Raw genomic sequence first — 22,351 nt, forward strand, 5'->3', positions numbered from 1 at the left:
AAAATTTACTTTAGACCTTTGATAAATTAACCCAAATGAAGCACGTTATTTATTAATATTGAACAAATTTAACATAAACAATAAAATTCGTCTGCAACTTGGGTTGCCTTTAAAAATTTACAAAAATAGGAATCGTATAAATCTTAATGTGGTTTAGAGTCGTGACAATAAAAATTTATTACAAAATGTGGAGACTCTATACAAGTACCTAAAAACTAAATAAATATTACAACTTTATAAAGTGTTTAAATGAACTATAAAGAAAAGAAAATGAACACTTTATTCCGCTGACTTTTAACTTGTATTCAAATATAATCAAAATTTCAAATGATCCCCAAAATTATTATCCAACCTTACTTTAAAACAGTTCTGATTTATTTAAAGAAAACTAACTACTCGCAAAATAATTGGTGAAACTGGAATATCAATCCTCTCTTCGGAAGTTAAGGTACGTACTATTCTATTTTTAATTTAATGATCATTAATATTTTCAATTTTTTTAAGGCCTATCGCAATTATGTTAATTCATGAATTTTAATTTTCTCAATTTAAATGACATTTCTGTACTCCAATAATAATTTATAAGTTAAATTGTTTCTCTTACTCTCTGGAACAAATTCTGGATATCTCTGCTGTGGAAACTGTGGAAAAACTAAAATTCTCTTTAGACGATTTAAAAAAACACTCCCGACCTATTCCACAATTTCAGGACTCTCCTTTCCAAAATTTCTTGTCGGCCTCCCCCAAAAATCTCTCCTTCGTTGCTAACAGCAACCAACGTTCTTTTCTTTTTTTCTTCTATTTTTTTTAAACCATAAAACTGTCCTGTTCTGACACATTTGTCAATCCACATTAATTTCTCATAATCACTTTAATCACATCTTATTTGGGAATTTATAAAAAAAAATGTTCAGATATAAAACTTATACTATTACAATGCTAATACAATTTATTATTTTCATCTCCACATCATTGTAATTTCTTATTTAACAAAACCCCTATTAATTTAGCTCCCACAGACTTGCTTGACAGTTTATTTTCTGACGTTTTTTTAAAATTTCTATGTTTAAATATTTTTTAAGAATTCTTCTTTTTTTGTTCTTTTTAAGGTTTAGACGATTCACCTATACACTAGGCAACTATACTATTCAGAAATTATTAACACCATACCAGGTAAGTCAAAATTAATTTATTTAACAATTTACTAATCTTTTTCTCTCTTTTATTTCAGAGTCGAACCCACATTGTGATGGCTTCATGAAATTCATGAACAACAAACTCATATAAAAATCCATTTAAGTTGTATCCTTTTTAACATATTGAAATCATTTCAACTTCCCCCCAATTTGGATTTTGTTCAGTGCTAACTATCAGCACTTACTAAATCTAAATTCTTACCGGTAAACTTAAATATTTTATTAATATTAACATAACAATAAACTGACTTTTATTAATAAGCATATCTCTTGAATATTTTTTTTTTATAATTTACTCTATGACAAATACAGAATTCTCCAAACAAAATCTACAAATCTTTCACTAATTATATCAACTTCAGAATCAAATTTCCAAGTACTTTCCCAATTTCTTTACTTCTTTTCCTGTACTATTTATTTCTTGTACTATTTTCGTAGAAATTCTTATAATTGTTCCCCTATATACTATTTCATATACTATTTCAGTATCTTTATTCATTGCCGCATTATTATTTATTCTTTTTATATCCGCATATAATATTCATTTCATCATCTCTACATATAACTCTCTATATTTCATATTTCAATATTTCTTATAATTTTATTTTTCATCTTATTTCCGCATATACTATTTATCATTATAATATTCCCTATTTCCCAATTTCTACAAAATATCGATTTGTCCATAGTACTTTGCTCATTTATTTATACTTGTAACTCCTATAAATCTACTTGAAAATAAATCAACCTTTTTTGTTTATATAAATTCATCATTATTCTGTACATCTGTTTCTAATAAATTATTTAATTATCAAATTTATCTCAAGATATGCTTATTTATTAATTATCCTTCTATTTACAAAACTTATATCTTATAATACCAAATTCGTGTCATAATATTGCCTACCCTTGTATGTTTATTCATAATACTTATAAATTCCCTCTATATTAAATATCCCTCTAATTTTATTAGTTTCTGGATGTCTTAGTTTATAACTGTTTACCCCATGTTCAGTACTAATGACATAAGGTCCTTCAAATGGCAAAAGTAATTTTCCACAGAGATTTTCATCCCTTTTAGACACCTGTAGTGACCTGATAAGTACCTTTTCCCCTTTTTCAAAAGTAACTCTTTTCTTTCTCTTCTTATTGATTCTATTTACATAACGATTAGCATTTCTTATTAAATTTTGGTTCACCTTCTTCATTACTTCTTGAATGTCCCCTGTATTACTGATTTCCCAGGGTCTTTCTGGATACTTTCCAGACATTAGGAAATATGGGCATTGTTTGGTGATTCCATGTGGTGTCTCATTTAAAAATCTTTCAACTTGTGGCAAATTTTCCTGCCATAAATAATGTTGTCTAGCACACAAAATTCTTAAGAATTTTACCACCTCTTTGACGTATCTTTCTGCAGGATTAGATGCGGGTCTTCTGATACTAATGAAATTTAATTGGATTTTCTTTTCTTCACAAACTCTTTTTAATCTTGAACTTTCAAAATATGTGGCATGATCTAAGATAATTGTTTCTGGAGTACCTACTTCCTCTATGTATTTTTCTAGATAGTATTTTACGGTTTTTACATTTGTTCTTTCGCTGGGATATAACTTTACAAATTTTGTATGTACCCTTCAATAAACTTTAAAGTATTAGTGTTATTATTTTTATTTAATTCCCCAGTATCTCTAATAAACTCCCTTGGATGTTCATACTTTGATAAGTAGACAATATTATGCACATAGGAGCGGTCTAAACAAAATTTCTCCCTTCTGCATCAACACTTGCTTCCCCCCTATTCTCCTCTGTTCTAACTACATTCACCTGTCTTCTCTCCTCATTTTCCCCCCTACTATATCTTGGATTCCCTTCTCTGTAAACTTCCCTATTTCTCGTCTCCTGTGGATAATTTCCCTGGTTCTGTCTCCAATTATTGCCTCTGTCATTTCCTTGTCTCCAGTTATTCCCTCTATCATTGTTTGGATTCCCTTGTCTACGTTCCCAGTTATATCTTCCGATATCTCTCCTGACATTGTTCATATTCTCTCCCCTATTTGTAAAATCCCTGCTTCTATTTTGTCTCTCAAATTCTCTTTCCCTATAATTATTCCCTCGATTAACATATTCCTGTCTATTTGCTGTGTTATTCCTATATGTCCCTTGCTCTTGTCCATTTCGATTCTGCGTCCCTACACTCCTCTCAATCCTCTGAAGATATCCTGTCAGACTTTCCATCGTCTTTATATTGTGAAGAGCTATTGTTTCCGCCATGTTATGGTTATATTGCCTGGCGATGTATAGGACAATCTCCTCTTCCCGCATAGCCGGTTCTAAGTATTGTGCTGTCTGGAATAACTGCATTGCGTACAGATTGTAGTTGGTACTTTTTTCATAATTGAATTTCCCAAAATACAACCGTTCCCTGAAACTAGCCTGTTGGTTTTCTCCCCAAAAATAGTTAATAAACTTGGCCTTAAATTCCTGCACATTATTTATGGAATTTTCATTATTGCAAAACCATAATAATGGCATGCCCACTAACATGTTTCGAATATTCAATTTCATTTCTATCGGATCCCTTACATTCTTTACCTTATTTTTGATGATATCTACAAATATTCTAGGATGTAAGTGAATTCAGGTTTCCGTCAAACTTAATTCCCCCATCATTATAACTCGGCATCACAGTACTCACTCCCCTTGTTTGTCCCAGATTTGATTCCAAACGCTGAATCTCCTCACTTGCATTTTTAAATTTCTCTTTCAATTCCTCAACTTGTCCCTGTAATACTCTATCTCCCTTTTCCGCCTGATTTGCATGCCTACCAATTTCCAGTTCCAAATTCTGCAATCCCATCTTTATATTGTTTTTGATAATGGTAAGTTTTTCCTCATGATCCTGAGTTTGCCTTTTAACACTTTCTACCTCCCTAACAATCTCTTTATTCTGCTTATTAACTTCTTTGTTTATTTCCCTTGGTAAATTCTCTTGAATGGATGTTCCCAACTCTACAAATCTGCTCCCAATTTCCTGTCCTATTTCCGCTCTAATTATGGCCTTTTCTCTGGATATCTCCTCCTGTACATTCCTCTTAAAATCCTCACTTTCTCCTCTAACCTGTTCTACTTTCTCTTCTAAACCTTGGGTAATGTGTAGCATCTCTTCCCTGACTATCTTCACTTCTTCTTTGATTTCTTCCCTCATTTTAATTAACTCTCCCCTAAGTTCTCCTTTAATATTATTTTCCATTTTGTTCATATCCCCCCTAATATTGTTAATATTACTATCCATTTTGTGCATATCCCCCTAATATTATGATCCATCTGTTGTAGCATCCGCATTATTTGCCTCATATCCATCTGTGTCATCCTTGACTCTCCAACATCTCCTTCCCTGCGTCTCTCCTCCTGCACTCTACTTTCATCCTCACTTTCATCACGTCTATCTCTTACTGTCTCATCCAACTCCTCTCTCAAACTATCTGTTAGACTTCCCTCTCTATCACCTTGTCCTGCTTCTTGTATGCATTGCTCTAAATATACTACAACTTCTCCTGACCTTCCTCTGCTTTCTTCATCTACCTGTATATCCTGTTCCTGTTCTAATACCTGTTCTCCTTTACTCTCTTTCGGTACGACTTCTTTTTCATTTCTTAAAGTCATTCGGTCTGCCATTTTATCCTAATATCTATTTATTCTCAAATTTAACTTTAACTGACCCAGAATCTCTGCAACACTAATCACACCAATTTATTTTTACTCTAATCTGTGTAATATTAATAAATCTGCTTAAAAACACCCTTATTTCTGTTTTCCGAGAGGCCCCACGTTGTTAGCGTCAATTGAAAAAGTTGTATTTTATTAATTTTATTTTTATTTATAATAAATGTTGTAATTTTTAAAATCTGTGGTTCGTTGTTTAATTTAATATATACCTCAGCTAGCTCAATTATGTGTTCTAAGCAATCTGTCACTGTGTGACGTCGACTCTGTAGTCTCCTGGTAGAGTTCAAAAAGAAATTAAACCAAAATTTACTTTAGACCTTTGATAAATTAACCCAAATGAAGCACGTTATTTATTAATATTGAACAAATTTAACATAAACAATAAAATTCGTCTGCAACTTGGGTTGCCTTTAAAAATTTACAAAAATAGGAATCGTATAAATCTTAATGTGGTTTAGAGTCGTGACAATAAAAATTTATTACAAAATGTGGAGACTCTATACAAGTACCTAAAAACTAAATAAATATTGCAACTTTATAAAGTGTTTAAATGAACTATAAAGAAAAGAAAATGAACACTTTATTCCGCTGACTTTTAACTTGCATTCAAATATAATCAAAATTTCAAATGATCCCCAAAATTATTATCCAACCTTACTTTAAAACAGTTCTGATTTATTTAAAGAAAACTAACTACTCGCAAAATAATTGGTGAAACTGGAATATCAATCCTCTCTTCGGAAGTTAAGGTACGTACTATTCTATTTTTAATTTAATGATCATTAATATTTTCAATTTTTTTAAGGCCTATCGCAATTATGTTAATTCATGAATTTTAATTTTCTCAATTTAAATGACATTTCTGTACTCCAATAATAATTTATAAGTTAAATTGTTTCTCTTACTCTCTGGAACAAATTCTGGATATCTCTGCTGTGGAAACTGTGGAAAAACTAAAATTCTCTTTAGACGATTTAAAAAAACACTCCCGACCTATTCCACAATTTCAGGACTCTCCTTTCCAAAATTTCTTGTCGGCCTCCCCCAAAAATCTCTCCTTCGTTGCTAACAGCAACCAATGTTCTTTTCTTTTTTTCTTCTATTTTTAAACCATAAAACTGTCCTGTTCTGACACATTTGTCAATCCACATTAATTTCTCATAATCACTTTAATCACATCTAATTTGGGAATTTATAAAAAAAAATGTTCAGATATAAAACTTATTCTATTACAATGCTAATACAATTTATTATTTTCATCTCCACATCATTGGAATTTCTTATTTAACAAAACCCCTATTAATTTAGCTCCCACAGACTTGCTTGACAGTTTATTTTCTGACGTTTTTTTAAAATTTCTATGTTTAAATATTTTTTAAGAATTCTTCTTTTTTTGTTCTTTTTAAGGTTTAGACGATTCACCTATACACTAGGCAACTATACTATTCAGAAATTATTAACACCATACCAGGTAAGTCAAAATTAATTTATTTAACAATTTACTAATCTTTTTCTCTCTTTTATTTCAGAGTCGAACCCACATTGTGATGGCTTCATGAAATTCATGAACAACAAACTCATATAAAAATCTATTTAAGTTGTATCCTTTTTAACATATTGAAATCATTTCAATATATATATGTATATATATATATATATATATATATATATATATATATATATATATATATATATGTATATATATATAATTTTACTGAGAAAGTTTTTCCAAAACACTAACAAGCGTTTTTAAATTTCTCACTTCACTAAACACCACAGTTACGTTCAAAGGTACGTAACAAAGTCCCTAACGAAGTTTTTCAAAGTAATGTACTTTGAAATTTTATATATTTTCAAGGAGAGCTTTAACAACTGTAATAACTTTGACAGTAATTTTGACAATTATTTTACGTTTTTTCCTTAAGCTTCTTTCTGTTTGTTTGACCTCATCCTGTATATTTTTACATCCACCTATTAGTTTGAATGCAAAATCTCTTTCTTTGAAATCTAAAATATGTCTTCTGATTCTTGCCGATACGAGGAAGTGGTTGCTTTCTTCTCCTTTCTGTTAGAAATATATGAAAATACACTAATATAAAATGCGAAATTTAAAAAATTTATATCAGATTTAAGGCAACAATATTTTCCGTTGATCTTAGATTTAACATCGGGGCCATGTGTACGTCTTGCAGACATGAAATATGCCACAATTTTAAATTCGATCACGTCTCAATTGAATACGAAATGAACATTTCCATAATAAATTTGTTGAAACGTGTCTGGACTTCGGCTCCGTCGTGATTCGGGGGGTAAAACGCACTCGCCGCCACAGCCCGGGTGCTTCTTCCACTCTCTATACCACCTTTAGTCTTCCTTTTTCGTTACAACGTCACAACTCGCATTTTTTTTAAATTATTCATGTCTTATTGCGGAAAAAATAATACGAGACATGAAAAAAGTCGTAAAAACTGCCAGAAAATGCGGGATTTATAGTGACGTTTCGGGAGAACTTTATGTCCCGGTGTGGTTTTCGTTGTTCCGTAAAAGTCGTGATTGACTGTATGTTTGACATTTTTTCTTGTAGCCGATAGGCATCTTAAAATACAATTATAATCTATACAAGCTGTCTTCAAGATTGTTGTACCCACAAGTTGTTAAAAAATGTTAAAATTATTTGTTTAGCTAAATCTGGATTTTTGGAAAGAGATTTTTTTAACCCTCAACTGGTGTCATAGTTTATTCTGTCATTAACTGCGTCCTGGAGTATATCAGACCCCATTTTTTGAGTTTTTTGTGAAATTGATAAAGGCATAATTCATTATTTCGTTATATTATGTAATCATTTAAGCTGGAATAAAACTGTTTTCAAGGTTTTCAGCAAAACATAATTTCTTAGAATAGAAATATAAAACATAAAATTACTATTTCTTTCTTGATTTTTTTGTTTCCTATGAAGAACAAGGAACTAAAATATACAACCTATCTAATTAAAATATATTCTGCCGTCCTAACATGAAAGGTCCTATCTGCAAAATTTGGTAAAATGACTTTATTGGCTCATACGTAAACATTATTATTTATGTATGTACAAAATGAAATTGTCCTATAAGCATCTTAAGTGCGTTATTATATACCTAAATGGTTTGTCCTAACTGACTAAAAAGCAATGTTTACTAACATAAATTGTCCTATCTCACAGATGCTAAGAAAAATTGTCCGTTTTAACTTTAGAAATGCAGTTAGGACTATTTAAGGTAGCATTTTATACTGAACGGCATCAGTTAGGACAATTTTGCGTAGTAAGACAAAAGCATGTTTATAACATAAATTCAAATAATTAATTATGAAAGGTATTTGTTATGTCAGACATTGGGTGTACGTTCATGTTTTTTGTAATTGAAGTAAATATATATTGTGAGAAATGGATGAAGGGTAAGTTTAATAATGTTACCTTAGGTATAAGCAATAACTGACTGTAATTATTGTTTGTAGTAGTAGCAAAAAATATAGACGCATCTGCGTCTATATTCATTGGTAGTAGCAATGTAGCGTCACATAGTCGGAACCGCGATAGATGTAAACTTATGGTATTTAGTCAAAATAGAGAATGATCCAGATTATATACCTGAGCCGTTCAATGAATATCCGATATAGAACCAGAAAAAAACGAATTTAACTCGTTCAGGATTTCAGTCGAGATATTCATTTTCCAGCTCACAATTATAAACAACATAGTTGATAAAGCTAAGAGTGAGTTGTATACAAAAACTGGGAAAATAAGAAAAAGGAAACAAATTGAAGAGCCATTTGTTGAAAGAAAGAAACAAAAAAGAGAGAGTTACATAAGAGCTTATAAAGTTAAAAAGTCACGTAAATTCAAATTCAATTGCGCTGGAAAAATTTTATATACTATGCAAAAATACATTAATACACAATACTGGCTATTGGAAAAGAACACCAAAAACAGTTTGTTTTGAGCTGCGTAAAATAAAGTGAGAAAAAAAGAAGTATATCTCAGAATCAAACATTACCAAGAGTAAAAAATTTAAGTAAAAATCCTTTATAAAAGGTATTGTTCCAGAAATGAACATATCATTTTAAAATATAAAATAAAAATATTGTTCTTTACACTTTTCTTATTGTAGAATAAGTAAAATAGTCACTTTATGAAGTTTGCTCGGAATACCTGACTGGTTGGCGCCACCACAGCCTCTTAAATAGTTTTCACACCTAAATACAAGAGGGGTAATCTACACTTTTACGCACCAAGTATTATTTTTAGTTGGTTCTCACACGCCCTTGAGGCAACACTCTCAATTCATATATAAAATATTTCTCTACGCCGAAATCGGGCATTTTTTCTCATAAATACGGTTTTCTCTTTTACGTGTGATAAAGAAAGAATTATTTGATATTGCACTGTCAGCTACGGTCGTTTTGAACCTCTCCACTCTAAAAATAAGTTAATTATAAGTCGATAAACTTAAAGTGCTTTTATTTCTCTGGAGCAATATTTGCTCACCTTAACAATCCTTATCCTTCAACGGTCACTGAAGAACCAAACCTATGGAGATACATACAGTCACAAGTCCTTTGAAGTAAGGCTTGGAATCAAAGGATTTCCAACCCTCTCATATAGGGAGCCAGTTACAAGGCTCCCACTTATTTCGTGGTCCTATCGAGCACAGATTATTTGATGAAACAGGACTGAAGAAAGAAAAGGATTACACACGCCGGAGAGCAACAGGAAGAAAGAATAATGGTTTCTCGTCCCTAGAAGAAAGATTGCACAAGTTGACCTTCGTTCAAGATTAGACACGTGTGTTTTGTGAAAAGTGCGTTATGTGCTGGTAAGCGACAGCGGTAATTAAATTGGATACTTGAAAAACATTTGGTGAGGTTAAAACTCTTTCTATATTTTCTATAGTTACTGCATGCACGTAATTTATATTGATAGACATTTGTCTCGACTTTTATTTGTTTATTAATATTTATATTAACTAATGGCTTTGATTTGACAACAGATCTTTCTTCTCAATATCGCTAAAGATAGCTGACAATTATTTATTATACAGATTGTCTCACAGCCCGCTCTCACGAAAAATATTTATTTATCACTCTAGTAAAAATACTCTATTAAAATTAAAATCGCGTCTTAGTTGAAAAAGACATTTACACTAAACAAAATCATTCACTCTTATTTCTCGCTCAGCATATATTTGCAAATAAATTCACTTTAAATAAAAAATGGAAGCTTTAAAGAAAAAGCGCAAATCACTTAAAGCATCAATTACACGTATCTCAGAATGGTTTATAGCCAATAAAGACACAGAAAACGAAATACTTGATTTTGAAAATAGGAAAGAAAAACTTTTTAATTTTTTCACACAATATGAACAAATTCAATTAGAAATCGAACAGACTGATGACAGCGACCAACAATCAGCTGATCGAGCAAATGTTGAAGAAAAATACTTCAACACACTCAAAGGTTTGCAAAGAAAAATAATAGAATTAAATTTAACAGAAAATAAAGTACCTAGCTTAAATAATAATGCTGTTTCCAGTGCGAGGCTGCCTGAAATTAGCATGAAAACCTTTACCGGAAATTTCTCAGAATTCAATGAATTCTTTCAACTATTTGAAACTCTGATCACAAACAATTCAAGTTTAAATAATGTACAAAAGTTTATATATTTAAAATCCTTCCTCAAAGGAGAACCTTTAAACTTAATTAGCAGCATCGAAGTAGTAGATGCAAATTTTGCTATCGCTATAAAAACCCTAAAAGAAAGATATGATGACAAATCACGAGTGATTAGTACTCTTATAAAAAGGCTGTTAAAGTCTCAATCTCTAGTTAAATGCACTCCTCAGGTACTAAGAGATTTTCTTGTACACACAAAGCAAACGCTTCAAACTCTTAGTAATCTCGAAGTTCCAATTGAACATTGGGACCTCCTTTTAATAGAAATATTTTAAAAAAAAATAGATTTTGCTTCTCACAAGGCTTTTGAATATGAAGTAGGTTCTAAGAATGTTCCAACACTCAAACAATTTTTTGAATTCCTAGAAAAAAGATGTAATGTTTTAGAGAAACTTAATTACACTGAAACTCAGTCAAGGTTTAATAATAAAGTCACTCAAAAAACTACTCATATTTCCACTATAAATAATAATAAATCTAGCTATGAAAATTGCATATTTTGTAAACAAACTGGTCATAAAATATATCAGTGTAACTTATTTAAAGACACAAATTCTCGAGAAAGGTTTAATTTTGTAAAGCGAGCACAGCTTTGCAGAAACTGTTTTGGCACTAAGCATTTTACTGATAAATGCATCTCTAAATACACATGTAAAATTTGCAATAAAAAGCACAATACACTTCTGCATAAAGAAAATAATTTTTCTCACACTCATGAAAATAATTTATTCTCTCCCACTCGAAGCAATCAGAGTGCTTCAAATTCACATGATGGTAATCAAAGTCACGCCAATAGGCAACAATCACGCTTTAATGCACCACAAACCTCTCAATCGTCCGCAAGTATACAAGGTGATTCACAAACTCGCCATAGTGCACCACATATCTCTCAAAGTCATTTTCATGCTCCTCAAAGGAGTAATAATGCCCAAGTTACTCAAAGAATTAATTCTCCACATTCATATAATGAATCACCAAACACTTCTACTCACTTAAGCACTCACACAAATGAATATTGTCTACTCTCAGACACACAAAGTCAAAATTCATCTTGCATCTCTTCTCTCTCCACTTTCAATCCAAAAAACGAAGTTTTGCTAGCCACAGCGCTGGTAACAATTTACTCTAAAAGTGGACAACCTGTACACGCAAGATGTCTTCTCGATAATGGATCTCAATCGAGTTTTGCAACAAAAGATTTAGTAAATAAACTAAATTACTCTACCACTAATAAAAGATTACAAATTTCCACAATCTCTCAAAATTGTTCCATCTCAAATGAAATGGTAAACATTGAATTTTTCCCATATAAAAACAATGATATGAAATTTGAAGTATCATGTGCAGTTTTGGATAATATTACGTGTAAAATACCTCAGGTACGTCTAGATCGTAGCAAAATAAAAATACCAGCTGGCATAAAGCTCAGTGATCCCTCTTACTCCTCCCCAGGGAGAATCGATCTCTTATTAGGTGCAGAAATTTACTGTGATCTATTAAAGGATGGTTTAATTCATATTGGAGCAGGTCTTTCAGTGCTTCAAAACACTCATTTAGGATATGTTATGTTCGGTAACCTATCTCCACAAGTTTCATCTAAGAAAAAGATGCACTCTCACCCAAACTGTAACTATTCACACTCGAATCATGTTTCTTTATTTGTTCAATCTCACACTGAAGAAGAAAATATAAATAATCTTCTCCAAAGGTTTTGGGACATTGAAGAAGTTCCCGAAATAAAGCATTTAAGTCCTGATGATGAAAAGGCTGAGAAAATATTTAAAGCCACAACACAAATCCTACCGAATGGACAGTTCCAAGTAGATTTACCCCTATGCACGCCTAATGAAAATAATAAATTGGGCGACTCCTTCCAAATGGCGCGAAGGCGATTTCTAAATTTGGAGAACAAATTCTCAAAAAATGATTCTCTTTACAAACAATATAAATCTTTTATAGATGAGTATGTTGAATTAGGACATGCAAAATATGTTCCGTTGTCTCTGCAGAATGTACACTCAGAAAACAAATATTTCTTGCCTCACCACAGTGTAGAAAAAGACACTTCTCTCACAACTCGTTTGCGCGTAGTTTTTGACGCATCCATGAAAAACACTTCTGGTTTTAGCCTTAATGATATTATGTTAAAGGGTTATACCACACAACCAGAACTATTTGACACTTTAGTCAACTTTAGACTCTTCAAGTATGTATTCACATCTGATATAAAAAAGATGTTTAGACAAATCAGAATAAACCCCAACCAAACTTTCTTATTAAATATTTTGTGGCGCAACTTTCCCTCGGAGCCGTTAAAATGTATACAATTAGAAACGGTTACCTATGGAACAAAACCAGCTACCTTCCTTAGCACACGATGTTTAATTGAACTCGCAAACATGCATAAGGAAGAATATCCTCTCGCTTATGATATGCTCATTAATTTTTGCTATATTGATGACATATTATATGGTACAAATAGTATTGAAACACTCACACTTGCGCATGAGCAAATCACTGCACTGCTACAAAAGGCAGGCATATCTCTTCACAAATGGTGTTCAAATTCACCACAATTTTTAGAAAATATTTCACAATTTTCAACTGACTCCACGTATGTCATATCTCCAGAAAATCATTCTAATAAAATATTAGGTCTTTGTTGGGACTCTAAATTAGATAGTTTCTCTATTTCAGTACCAGAAATCGAAATAAAAGATTCCTACACTAAGAGACAAGTGCTCTCGATAATCGCATGTTTTTTCGACCCCAAGGGATTAATTAATCCTGTAATAGTAACTGCAAAAATAATAATGCAAAAAATTTGGCTTTCAAAAATTCAGTGGAATGAAAGTTTAGACTCTACACTCTTAAATGAATGGTTAAATTTTCTCAAACATATTTCAGCACTAAAACATTTAAAAATTCACAGATTATTTTTTATTGAAAATTATGTATGTAGTATACAAATCCACGCATTTTCCGACGCTAGTGAAAAGGCATACGCCAGCTGCATATATATTAGAGTTACTTATAGCTCAAGAAATGTCTCTTCCACACTCATCACCTCTAAAAGTAGGGTAGCTCCAATAAAAACATTAACTTTACCTAAGTTAGAACTTATGGGTGCTGTTTTATGCAGCAAACTCACTAAAAGAATAGTTGAAATTCTAAATAATAAATTAACTCAAATAGACTCAATAAACTGCTGGACGGACTCAGAAATCGTACTTGCTTGGTTAGGCTCACATAGCTCGAGATGGTCACAGTTTGTTGCAAATAGAGTTTCTGAAATACAAGGAAACCCACAATTTAAGTGGCGATATATAAAGTCAAAACAAAACCCCGCAGATATTGCGTCAAGAGGCATGTCTGCTCCTGAACTTCTAAACTCAAAATTTTGGTTTCAAGGTCCCTCATTTCTACTTAATTATGACTTAGATTTAACTTCTTATGATTCAAAACCAAATGTAAGTAAAATACCCGAGGAAAAGAAAATAGTTCATCTAGCACAAGAAAGCCCAATAAGTTTCATTGAAAATTTATCTCTCAAATTTTCAAACTTCTCAAAACTACAACGCAGTATCACACTTATTCTCAGGTACATTCACAATTTCAAGTCTCCAAATGAAAAATATGTTGGACCCTTCTCTGTTTCAGAATTAAAAAATGCTGAAAATTTAATAATAAAACTTTTGCAAAAGGCACACTTTTTTCGAGAATTTTCTTGTCTTGAAAATAAGGAGATAATTTCAAATAGAACAATTTTAAAACTCAACCCATTCATAGATAATCAGCAAATGATTCGTGTAGGTGGTCGTCTAAGGTACTCAGACGTCCCATATGAACAGAAGTACCCATTACTTCTACCCTCTCATAATCACATAGTAAAATTAATGCTGCATAGAGAACATATAAGATTATGTCATGCAGGCCCTCAAAATACTCTTTCCAATTTTCGTTTAAGATATTGATGTCTAAATGGTCTCAAAGAAACTAAAAGGATAATTAATAAGTGTCACGATTGTTTTAAATTTAAAGCAAAGACAGCCACACAGTTAATGGCTGATTTACCACGGGAACGTTCATGTTTCTCCCCTCCATTTACCAATGTTGGTCTAGACTTTGGTGATCCATTTCTTATAAAAGGCTCCAATTTAAGAAAGGCTCCAAAAATAAAATCCTACATAGCGTTGTTCGTATGTATGGTTACTCGTGCAGTGCACATCGAATTAGTCACAGGTCTCTCTACCGAAAGTTTCTTACTTGCTTTAAAAAGATTCATCAGTAGGAGAGGCTGTCCACAAATTATCTACTCAGATAACGCCACTAATTTTCTAGGAGCTAGAAATCAGTTGAGGGAAGTTGCACTATTTCTTAAACAAAAGGAAACCTCTGAGTCCATATTCAATTTTCTCTCCTCTTCTGAAATCCAATGGAAATTTATTGTAGCCCATTCTCCGCATCATGGTGGAATTTGGGAGGCAGCCATAAAAAGTGCCAAATATCACATTTTAAGACTTTTAGGCAATACCACTTTAACTTTTGAAGCCTTTAGCACAGTTCTCGCACAAATAGAAGCAGTACTAAACTCACGCCCTCTTTGTGCTATGTCAAATGATCCAAATGACTTTAACACATTGTCTCCAGGACATTTCCTAATAGGAAAACCAATTACGTCATTTCCTGAAGAGATAGTGATGGAAATACCTGACAATAAATTAACAATTTGGCAAAACTACATGAAGATTCAGCAATCATTTGCCAAACGCTGGAAAATTGATTACCTTAATCAACTTCAGAATCGCCCCAAGTGGTTAACACCACAGAAGAATCTTGAAGTTAACGACTTAGTTCTATTAAAGGAAGATAAAGTTCCACCCCTACACTGGCCATTGGCAAGAATTGTTGAATTGTTTACTGGTAAGGACGATAAGGTCCGTAGTGTTAAAATAAAGACTAGAGATGGATATTTTAACAGACCCATTACAAAACTCTGTCCTCTTCCTGTGGACAAAGTAGAAAATTAAAATTTTAAATTTTGTCACATTTATATGTATTACTCTAGTTTAGGAATAGTTATTTCTTAAATTACATTTAAGTTAAGTTTGCTTACTTTCTCAAATCACTCTTTCTTTCGTTTTGAAGTAAATACTTCAACGCGGGCAGTCTATGTTCCAGAAATGAACATATCATTTTAAAATATAAAATAAAAATATTGTTCTTTACACATTTCTTAGTGTAGAATAAGTAAAATAGTCACTTTATGAAGTTTGCTCGGAATACCCGACTGGTTGGCGCCACCACAGCCTCTTAAATAGTTTTCACACCTAAATACAAGAGGGCTAATCTACATTTTTACGCACCAAGTATTATTTTTAGTTGGTTCTCACACGCCCTTGAGGCAACACTCTCAATTCATATATAAAATATTTCTCTACGCCGAAATCGGGCATTTTTTCTCATAAATACGGTTTTCTCTTTTACGTGTGATAAAGAAAGAATTATTTGATACTGTACTGTCAGCTACGGTCGTTTTGAACCTCTCCACTCTAAAAATAAGTTAATGATAAGTCGATAAACTTAAAGTGCTTTTATTTCTCTGGAGCAATATTTGCTCACCTTAACAATCCTTATCCTTCAACGGTCACTGAAGAACCAAACCTATGGAGATACATCCAGTCACAAGTCCTTTGAAGTAAGGCTTGGAATCAAAGGATTTCCAACCCTCTCATATAGGGAGCCAGTTACAAGGCTCCCACTCAGGTATATATAAATTAAAAACCCAAACGGGCTATGTCATGGAGACAAAACGTTTTCGGAAACCATGTTCCATCATCAGTGTCTAAGTGTACATGTTGTGAACCACTAAATATCAGGGTAAAATCCCGTTAAAATTTATCTATTATAATTTGGTTTACAATATTTGGTATTATATTTTATGATGTTAGAGATACCAGTGGATATGGTAACATGGCGACGTATGACTCTACATGAAGTTTCTGGTCCTGAGACGAAGTATCTACGAGGACCTGATGATAGCAACTGATAGTTGTCTTTTAAAGTCTTTTGTCTGATATTTTTGTACACAAGTATGGGAATTGGAACGTGTTGGCATTTGAAGAATTAAGTCGAGGATGTTGATTGATCCACAGAAAATTATGGAAGAGATTGAGAGACGAGAATGATTTTTGAAGCCGAAAAAGGGATCATCTGCTTTTGGACGGGATGTGAGGAAAGATCAAATCGACAAATGTGTGTTGTTTTTAAACGTTGAAAGAAAAGTATAGATTTTGTGCAATAGTAGTGTCAGTAAGTTTTGAAAGCTGATTTGCTGGATGAAAAGGGTGCAAAATTTGTAAGTACAAACAGATTATTATTCCCGGAGAGATTCGTAGTTAAGCAGATAGGGGCAATCCAATAAGGAGATCGAAGCGTGAGTCAGGACGTTCTTTTGATCGACAGGACTCTTTTTATAAGCAGAACTAGGAAAGAAGTTTTTCGATATAAAGTTGATTAAAGTGAATCATTTTCGTAAAGTGCAGAGAAAATTCTATTGAGACGAGACAATAGATTGTACTTTTTTCCTCTTGTATTTTTTTGATATTGATATTGATTTTTGATATTGTATTTTTCTATTGTATTGAATTTTTCCTATTGTAATTTTATATGTGAAAGCTATATGATTTGGGAACATTTATTTCTAAGGGATTTCATTAGTTGTATAAACTGTAAAGTTTATTTTACTATTATATTTTAATTGTATTGCACAAATTTGAGTTTTTTTTATTCATTCCTTTTACTCCTCTTCTTATTGAATACTATTGAAGATAAAAGTATTTTTTTGAACTCAAATAGAAACCCTGAGATAAGAAAACATAATAGGGGAAGCCAGGGCAAAATGAGCACCGAGGCAAAATGAGCACCGGGGCATGATGAACAATTCCTTAAATTTAGAAAATTTCCAATGCAGTTTGGCAACACCTCTCTAGCATAATGTAAAAGGCGCGTGCCCGTAACAGGCAACTCAGTTTAGACGAATCAACCGTTCGCTGCGGTCGTTATTTGTAATAGATATCTCTTTGTACACGTGATATAATTTTGTATGATATTGTTTAGTATACTACGGCAATCAGTGATAAGTTTTTAAAATTTTTACAGTTTTACGATCAAAGGGTGAGTTTAGTTATTACATTAATGTAACTTAAATCAAAAGAATTGTTGTGGTTTCTTTTAAGGAGGCAAAAATAGTTAAATATGAAGCGTGGGGCATAATGAGCGGGGCAAAATGAGCAATAATAGGGTGCCCATAATGCCCCTGTCCGTACTGCCCCTCGTTATCAAGCTGTTAGATACACTCTTAAACCAACGTTTGTTTCTATTTCAGTTAAGCAAATATGGTGCGTAATTATATAAAACAGACCAACAGACAATCTTGGACAGAGAATGGAATGGCACAAGCAATTGATGCTGTTATAAATCGAAACATGGCGTGTCAAACTGCTGCTACAAATTATGCTGTTCCTCGTGCTACTTTACAACGTCGCATACGTAAATACCAAGCCAATCAAGACATGTCTTGTGCCGTTAAAAAAGGCATGGGATTCTTCAAACCGGTATTTACACCAGAGCAGGAATTGGAGTTGGTTGGCTATATTCAAGATATGGAAAATCGCCTTTTTGGGCTTACATCAAGAGACCTTCGAAAAGTTGCATATCAGTTAGCAGAACGAAACGAAATTTCCCATACCTTTAATCATACCACTAAAATGGCGGGAGAAGATTGGTTGTCTGCTTTCCTTAAAAGGCATGATGTTCTATCTTTGAGAAAACCAGAGGCAACTTCTGCAGCACGCGCTATGGGGTTTAACAAAATTTCAGTAAATCGGTTCTTTGAACTTCTAACTACGACTATTGAGAAATACCAGATAACGGCAGATCGATTATTTAATGTTAATGAGACTGGCATAACCACTGTTGCCAAAAGTCTCAATAAAATTATCGCAACCAAAGGGAAAAAGCAAGTTGGGTCTTTGTCGTCCGCAGAGAGAGGGAAGATGCTTACTGTGGAAATATGTATGGGTGCAGATGGTTCATTCATGCTTCCACTTTTTATTTTTCCAAGGAAACGAATGAAGCCGGAACTGTTAGATGGCGCACCACCAGGGTCTTGGGCTGAGTGTAATGATTCAGGCTGGATGCAAGGTGATTTGTTTGTTAAATGGTTTAAAAAATTCGTAGCATAGTCAAGAGCTTCAAAAGAAAATATTGTGTTGTTATTGTTAGATGGCCATTTTAGGCACACAAAAAATTTAAAACTTATTGACCTTGCAAGACAGCATGGTGTAGTTCTGTTGTGTTTTCCACCTCATTGTACCCATAAACTCCAGCCACTAGATGTAAGCTTCATGAAACCATTAAGTGTCTATTACGCTGACGAAATAAAAAATTGGTTAAGGTTGAATCCAGGTCGAGTAGTTACTCACTACCAAGTGACTGAACTTTTTGGAAAGGCGTTTATTCGAGCGGGAACAATGTCAATAGCTATAAATGGTTTTAAAGCTACCAGGATATGGTCACCTAACCCAAATATTTTTGTGGATGCTGATTTTGTGGCAGCGGATACTACAAATATAGAACAGTCGCAAAATGCTGGAATTATGGAGTCTCGGCAGAACACGCCACCTTCACAAAGCATAAGGCACTCTCCACAACCTGGACCGTCAAACAGATCACCTTCTTCAGACTTACCTTCCCAAAACATAAGGCACTCCCCACAGCCTGGGATGTCAAACAGATTGCCTTTTCACATTTACCTTATCAAAACGATAAGCCAACTCAATTTGTGTTTGCTTCTCCACAGCAAATTTTACCCATTCCAAAGACTACAAAAGAAACAAAGGCAGACAAGAAATCGGGGAAAGACAGCTATTTTAACAGAATCGCCCTACAAGAACGAGCTCATGGAGTCAACTCAAATTAAAGAGGCTAGAAATTCTAACGCTAAATCTAAAAAACGAAAACTGTTTAAGATTGATGAGGATGAAAAAGAAAACAAAACAGAAAAAGTAAACACAAAAAAAGAAGCCAAAAGGTCTAAAACCAATGTGAAAAAACAAAAAACTGTTGAAGATGACTCGGAAAGTGACGTTTCCGATGTAGATTGTCTATACTGTGGATACTCATACTTGCAATCAACTGAAGGGTGGGTAAGTTGTTGTGTATGCGAAAAATGGGCTCATTGCTCCTGTGCTGGAGAAGAGGACGATGACGATGAGTGTAAATATATTTGTGAACAGTGGCAGAAATAAGCAAAACTTTTCTTAAATGCTGTGCTCATTGTGCCCCATACCCGGGGCATAATGGTTTTTTGTTAACTTAACATTTTTTATTATTTTTTTTATTGTTAAGTGAGTTTTAGGTTAAAATTGTATTTTGTAATAAAAAATAATAAATATGCAGTAGAACCTGCTTAATTCGAACTTCGTTAATTCGAAATCTTCTTTAATTCGAATTTTTATTCTGGTCCCTAGCATTTCCTATATAAGTAATGTTAAAAAGTCGTGAATAATTCGAATTATATTTTGGATAATTCGAACTTTTCTACAAGTTAAAAAGTTAAAAATGCCAATTTCATGCTGGAAATTTCCGCTAAAAGAGGTAGTATTCTTTTCTGTTCTAACGTGCCACTTGTTTTCAAGGCATTCAAGGCCATTGTACATTGTACCCGTACCTGTCACCTAGGTTCTACCCCATCTGGCACGCCCCTTCAGTTGAGATGAGTTGGCGTTGCAATTGCAATCACCGCAAATCACGTTAAGTCACTTCGTATTGAGTAAAGATGTCGTCGCATGGTAATACGAAAACATACAAAACTTTAACGTTATCGGAAAAAATAGCGGCAATTAGAGAAGTAGAAAAGGGGACGAAGAAAAAATCTGAGATTGCCAGGGACTTTGGAATTCCTCCTAACACATTATCCACCTACTTGAAAAATAAAGAAAAAATTCTCAACAGTGAAAGTGAGTGCGGTAAAGATCGAAAAAGATTAAGGGAGCCAGAAAATCCAAATTTAGACAGTTGTGTGTTAAAATGGTTCAAACAAGCTAGGGATAAGAAGATTCCCGTGAGTGGTCCCCTTATAAGAAGCAAAGCTGAACAATTTGCTATTGAAATGGGGAAAAATAATTTTAAGGCGAGTACAGGGTGGCTCGACGGCTTTAAAGAACGCAACAAAATTTCTTTCAAATCCATTTGTGGAGAAAGTGGGACCGTTAATCAGCAAGAAGCCAACCAGTGGAAAAAAAATTTGGAAGAGATGATTCAGGGTATAGATGAAAGAGATATCTTTAATGTTGACGAGACGGGTCTCTTTTTTAAATGCACTCCTGACAAAACGCTAGCATTTAAAAACGAAAAATGTCACGAAGGAAAACTAAGTAAAGAAAGAGTAACTCTCCTAATTGGTGCAAACATGGAAGGATCGGAAAGACTGCCTCTACTGATGATTGGCAAGTCGGCTAATCCGCGTTGTTTTAAGAATGTCAAGTCAAAACCAGTGAAATATGTGAGCAGCGCAAGAGCTTGGATGACTAGTGATCTTTTCGAGAACTGGCTGAAAAAATTAGACAAAAAGTTCATAAAAGAAAAAAGAAAAGTTATTTTGTTTATTGACAATTGTACGGCACACACCACTATCCCACTGATGGAAAATGTAAAAGTTATTTTTTTTTCCTGCTAACATGACTTCAGTTCTCCAGCCTATGGACCAGGGTGTAATAAAAAATTTTAAACATTTTTACAGACGTTTTTTGGTTAAAAACATATTGATGGAAGATTGCGACACCCTTAAAATAAAGTTAGACATTCTACAAGCATCTCGAATGTGTAAGAAAGCTTGGGACCAAGTAACACCTGAAACGATCAAACACTGTTTCAAAAGAGCTGGTTTTATAAAAAAGGAGGAGAACACAGACGACAATTTAACAGAAGAGCTGCTTTCAGTTGACTGCTGGGGGGACATCATTTCTGATCCTGCCATCTCTTATGAAGATTTTGTCAACGTGGATGAAGATGTTGTAGTATGTGGTGAAATAACCGATATAGAGATCATCGCTGAAGTGCTTAAGGACAATGATGAAAAACAAGAGAGTGATGAAGACGACGCATCATCAGTGGCGGGAGAAATACATGTTCCGAGTGCGGCCGAAGCAACACACCATATTACGCAACTTAAACGGTACTTGGAAAGTAAAAATGATGTAAGTCACTCTATTTTTAGTTCACTGAACATCTTAGAATCGTTTGTCATTACCGAGAAGTTAAATTCTAAAAAGCAGCTAAAAATTTCGGATTTCTTTGGAAAAAATTAGTCTATTTTCATTAATTGTAACAAATATGTATTCTTATTTTCAATAAATTTTTTGGGACAAAATGTTTTATTGTTTTACTGATGCGTTCTCACTGGGAATTTTTTATCTGCCGATTGTTTCGGCCAAGATTTGCCCAAAAATACCAATGAGAAAACCTGCAAATGATAAAAATCGACAATAATTGACCATTTGTTATATGCTTGCAAATGCTTTAATTGGTATTCTGGCCGAATTTTGTTGGCCCATTTTTTTCGGTTGACAAAATTCGGGCAAAAATTGTAACGAAAACATCTGCAATCGATAAAAATGGTCAACTATTGTTGATTTTTATCGTTTGCAAATGTTTT

General features: G+C 33.2%; 1 protein-coding gene across 1 annotated transcript; it reads left to right on the forward strand.

The window, feature by feature from the left end:
* The first annotated feature begins 18,029 nt into the window (after window positions 1–18,029).
* Window positions 18,030–18,878, forward strand: LOC140450579 (uncharacterized). The gene has a single exon (XM_072544234.1). The coding sequence runs from the start codon at window positions 18,030–18,032 to the stop codon at window positions 18,876–18,878; it is 849 nt and encodes a 282-aa protein (XP_072400335.1).
* The last annotated feature ends 3,473 nt before the right edge of the window (window positions 18,879–22,351 follow it).

Source organism: Diabrotica undecimpunctata, chromosome 9 (assembly GCF_040954645.1).
Source record: "Diabrotica undecimpunctata isolate CICGRU chromosome 9, icDiaUnde3, whole genome shotgun sequence".
Lineage (NCBI taxonomy): Eukaryota > Metazoa > Arthropoda > Insecta > Coleoptera > Chrysomelidae > Diabrotica > Diabrotica undecimpunctata.

Excerpts from the sequence above, each read along its gene's own strand:
- LOC140450579 (XM_072544234.1), top strand. The coding sequence starts at position 18,030 with ATGGTGCGTAATTATATAAAACAGACCAACAGACAATCTTGGACAGAG.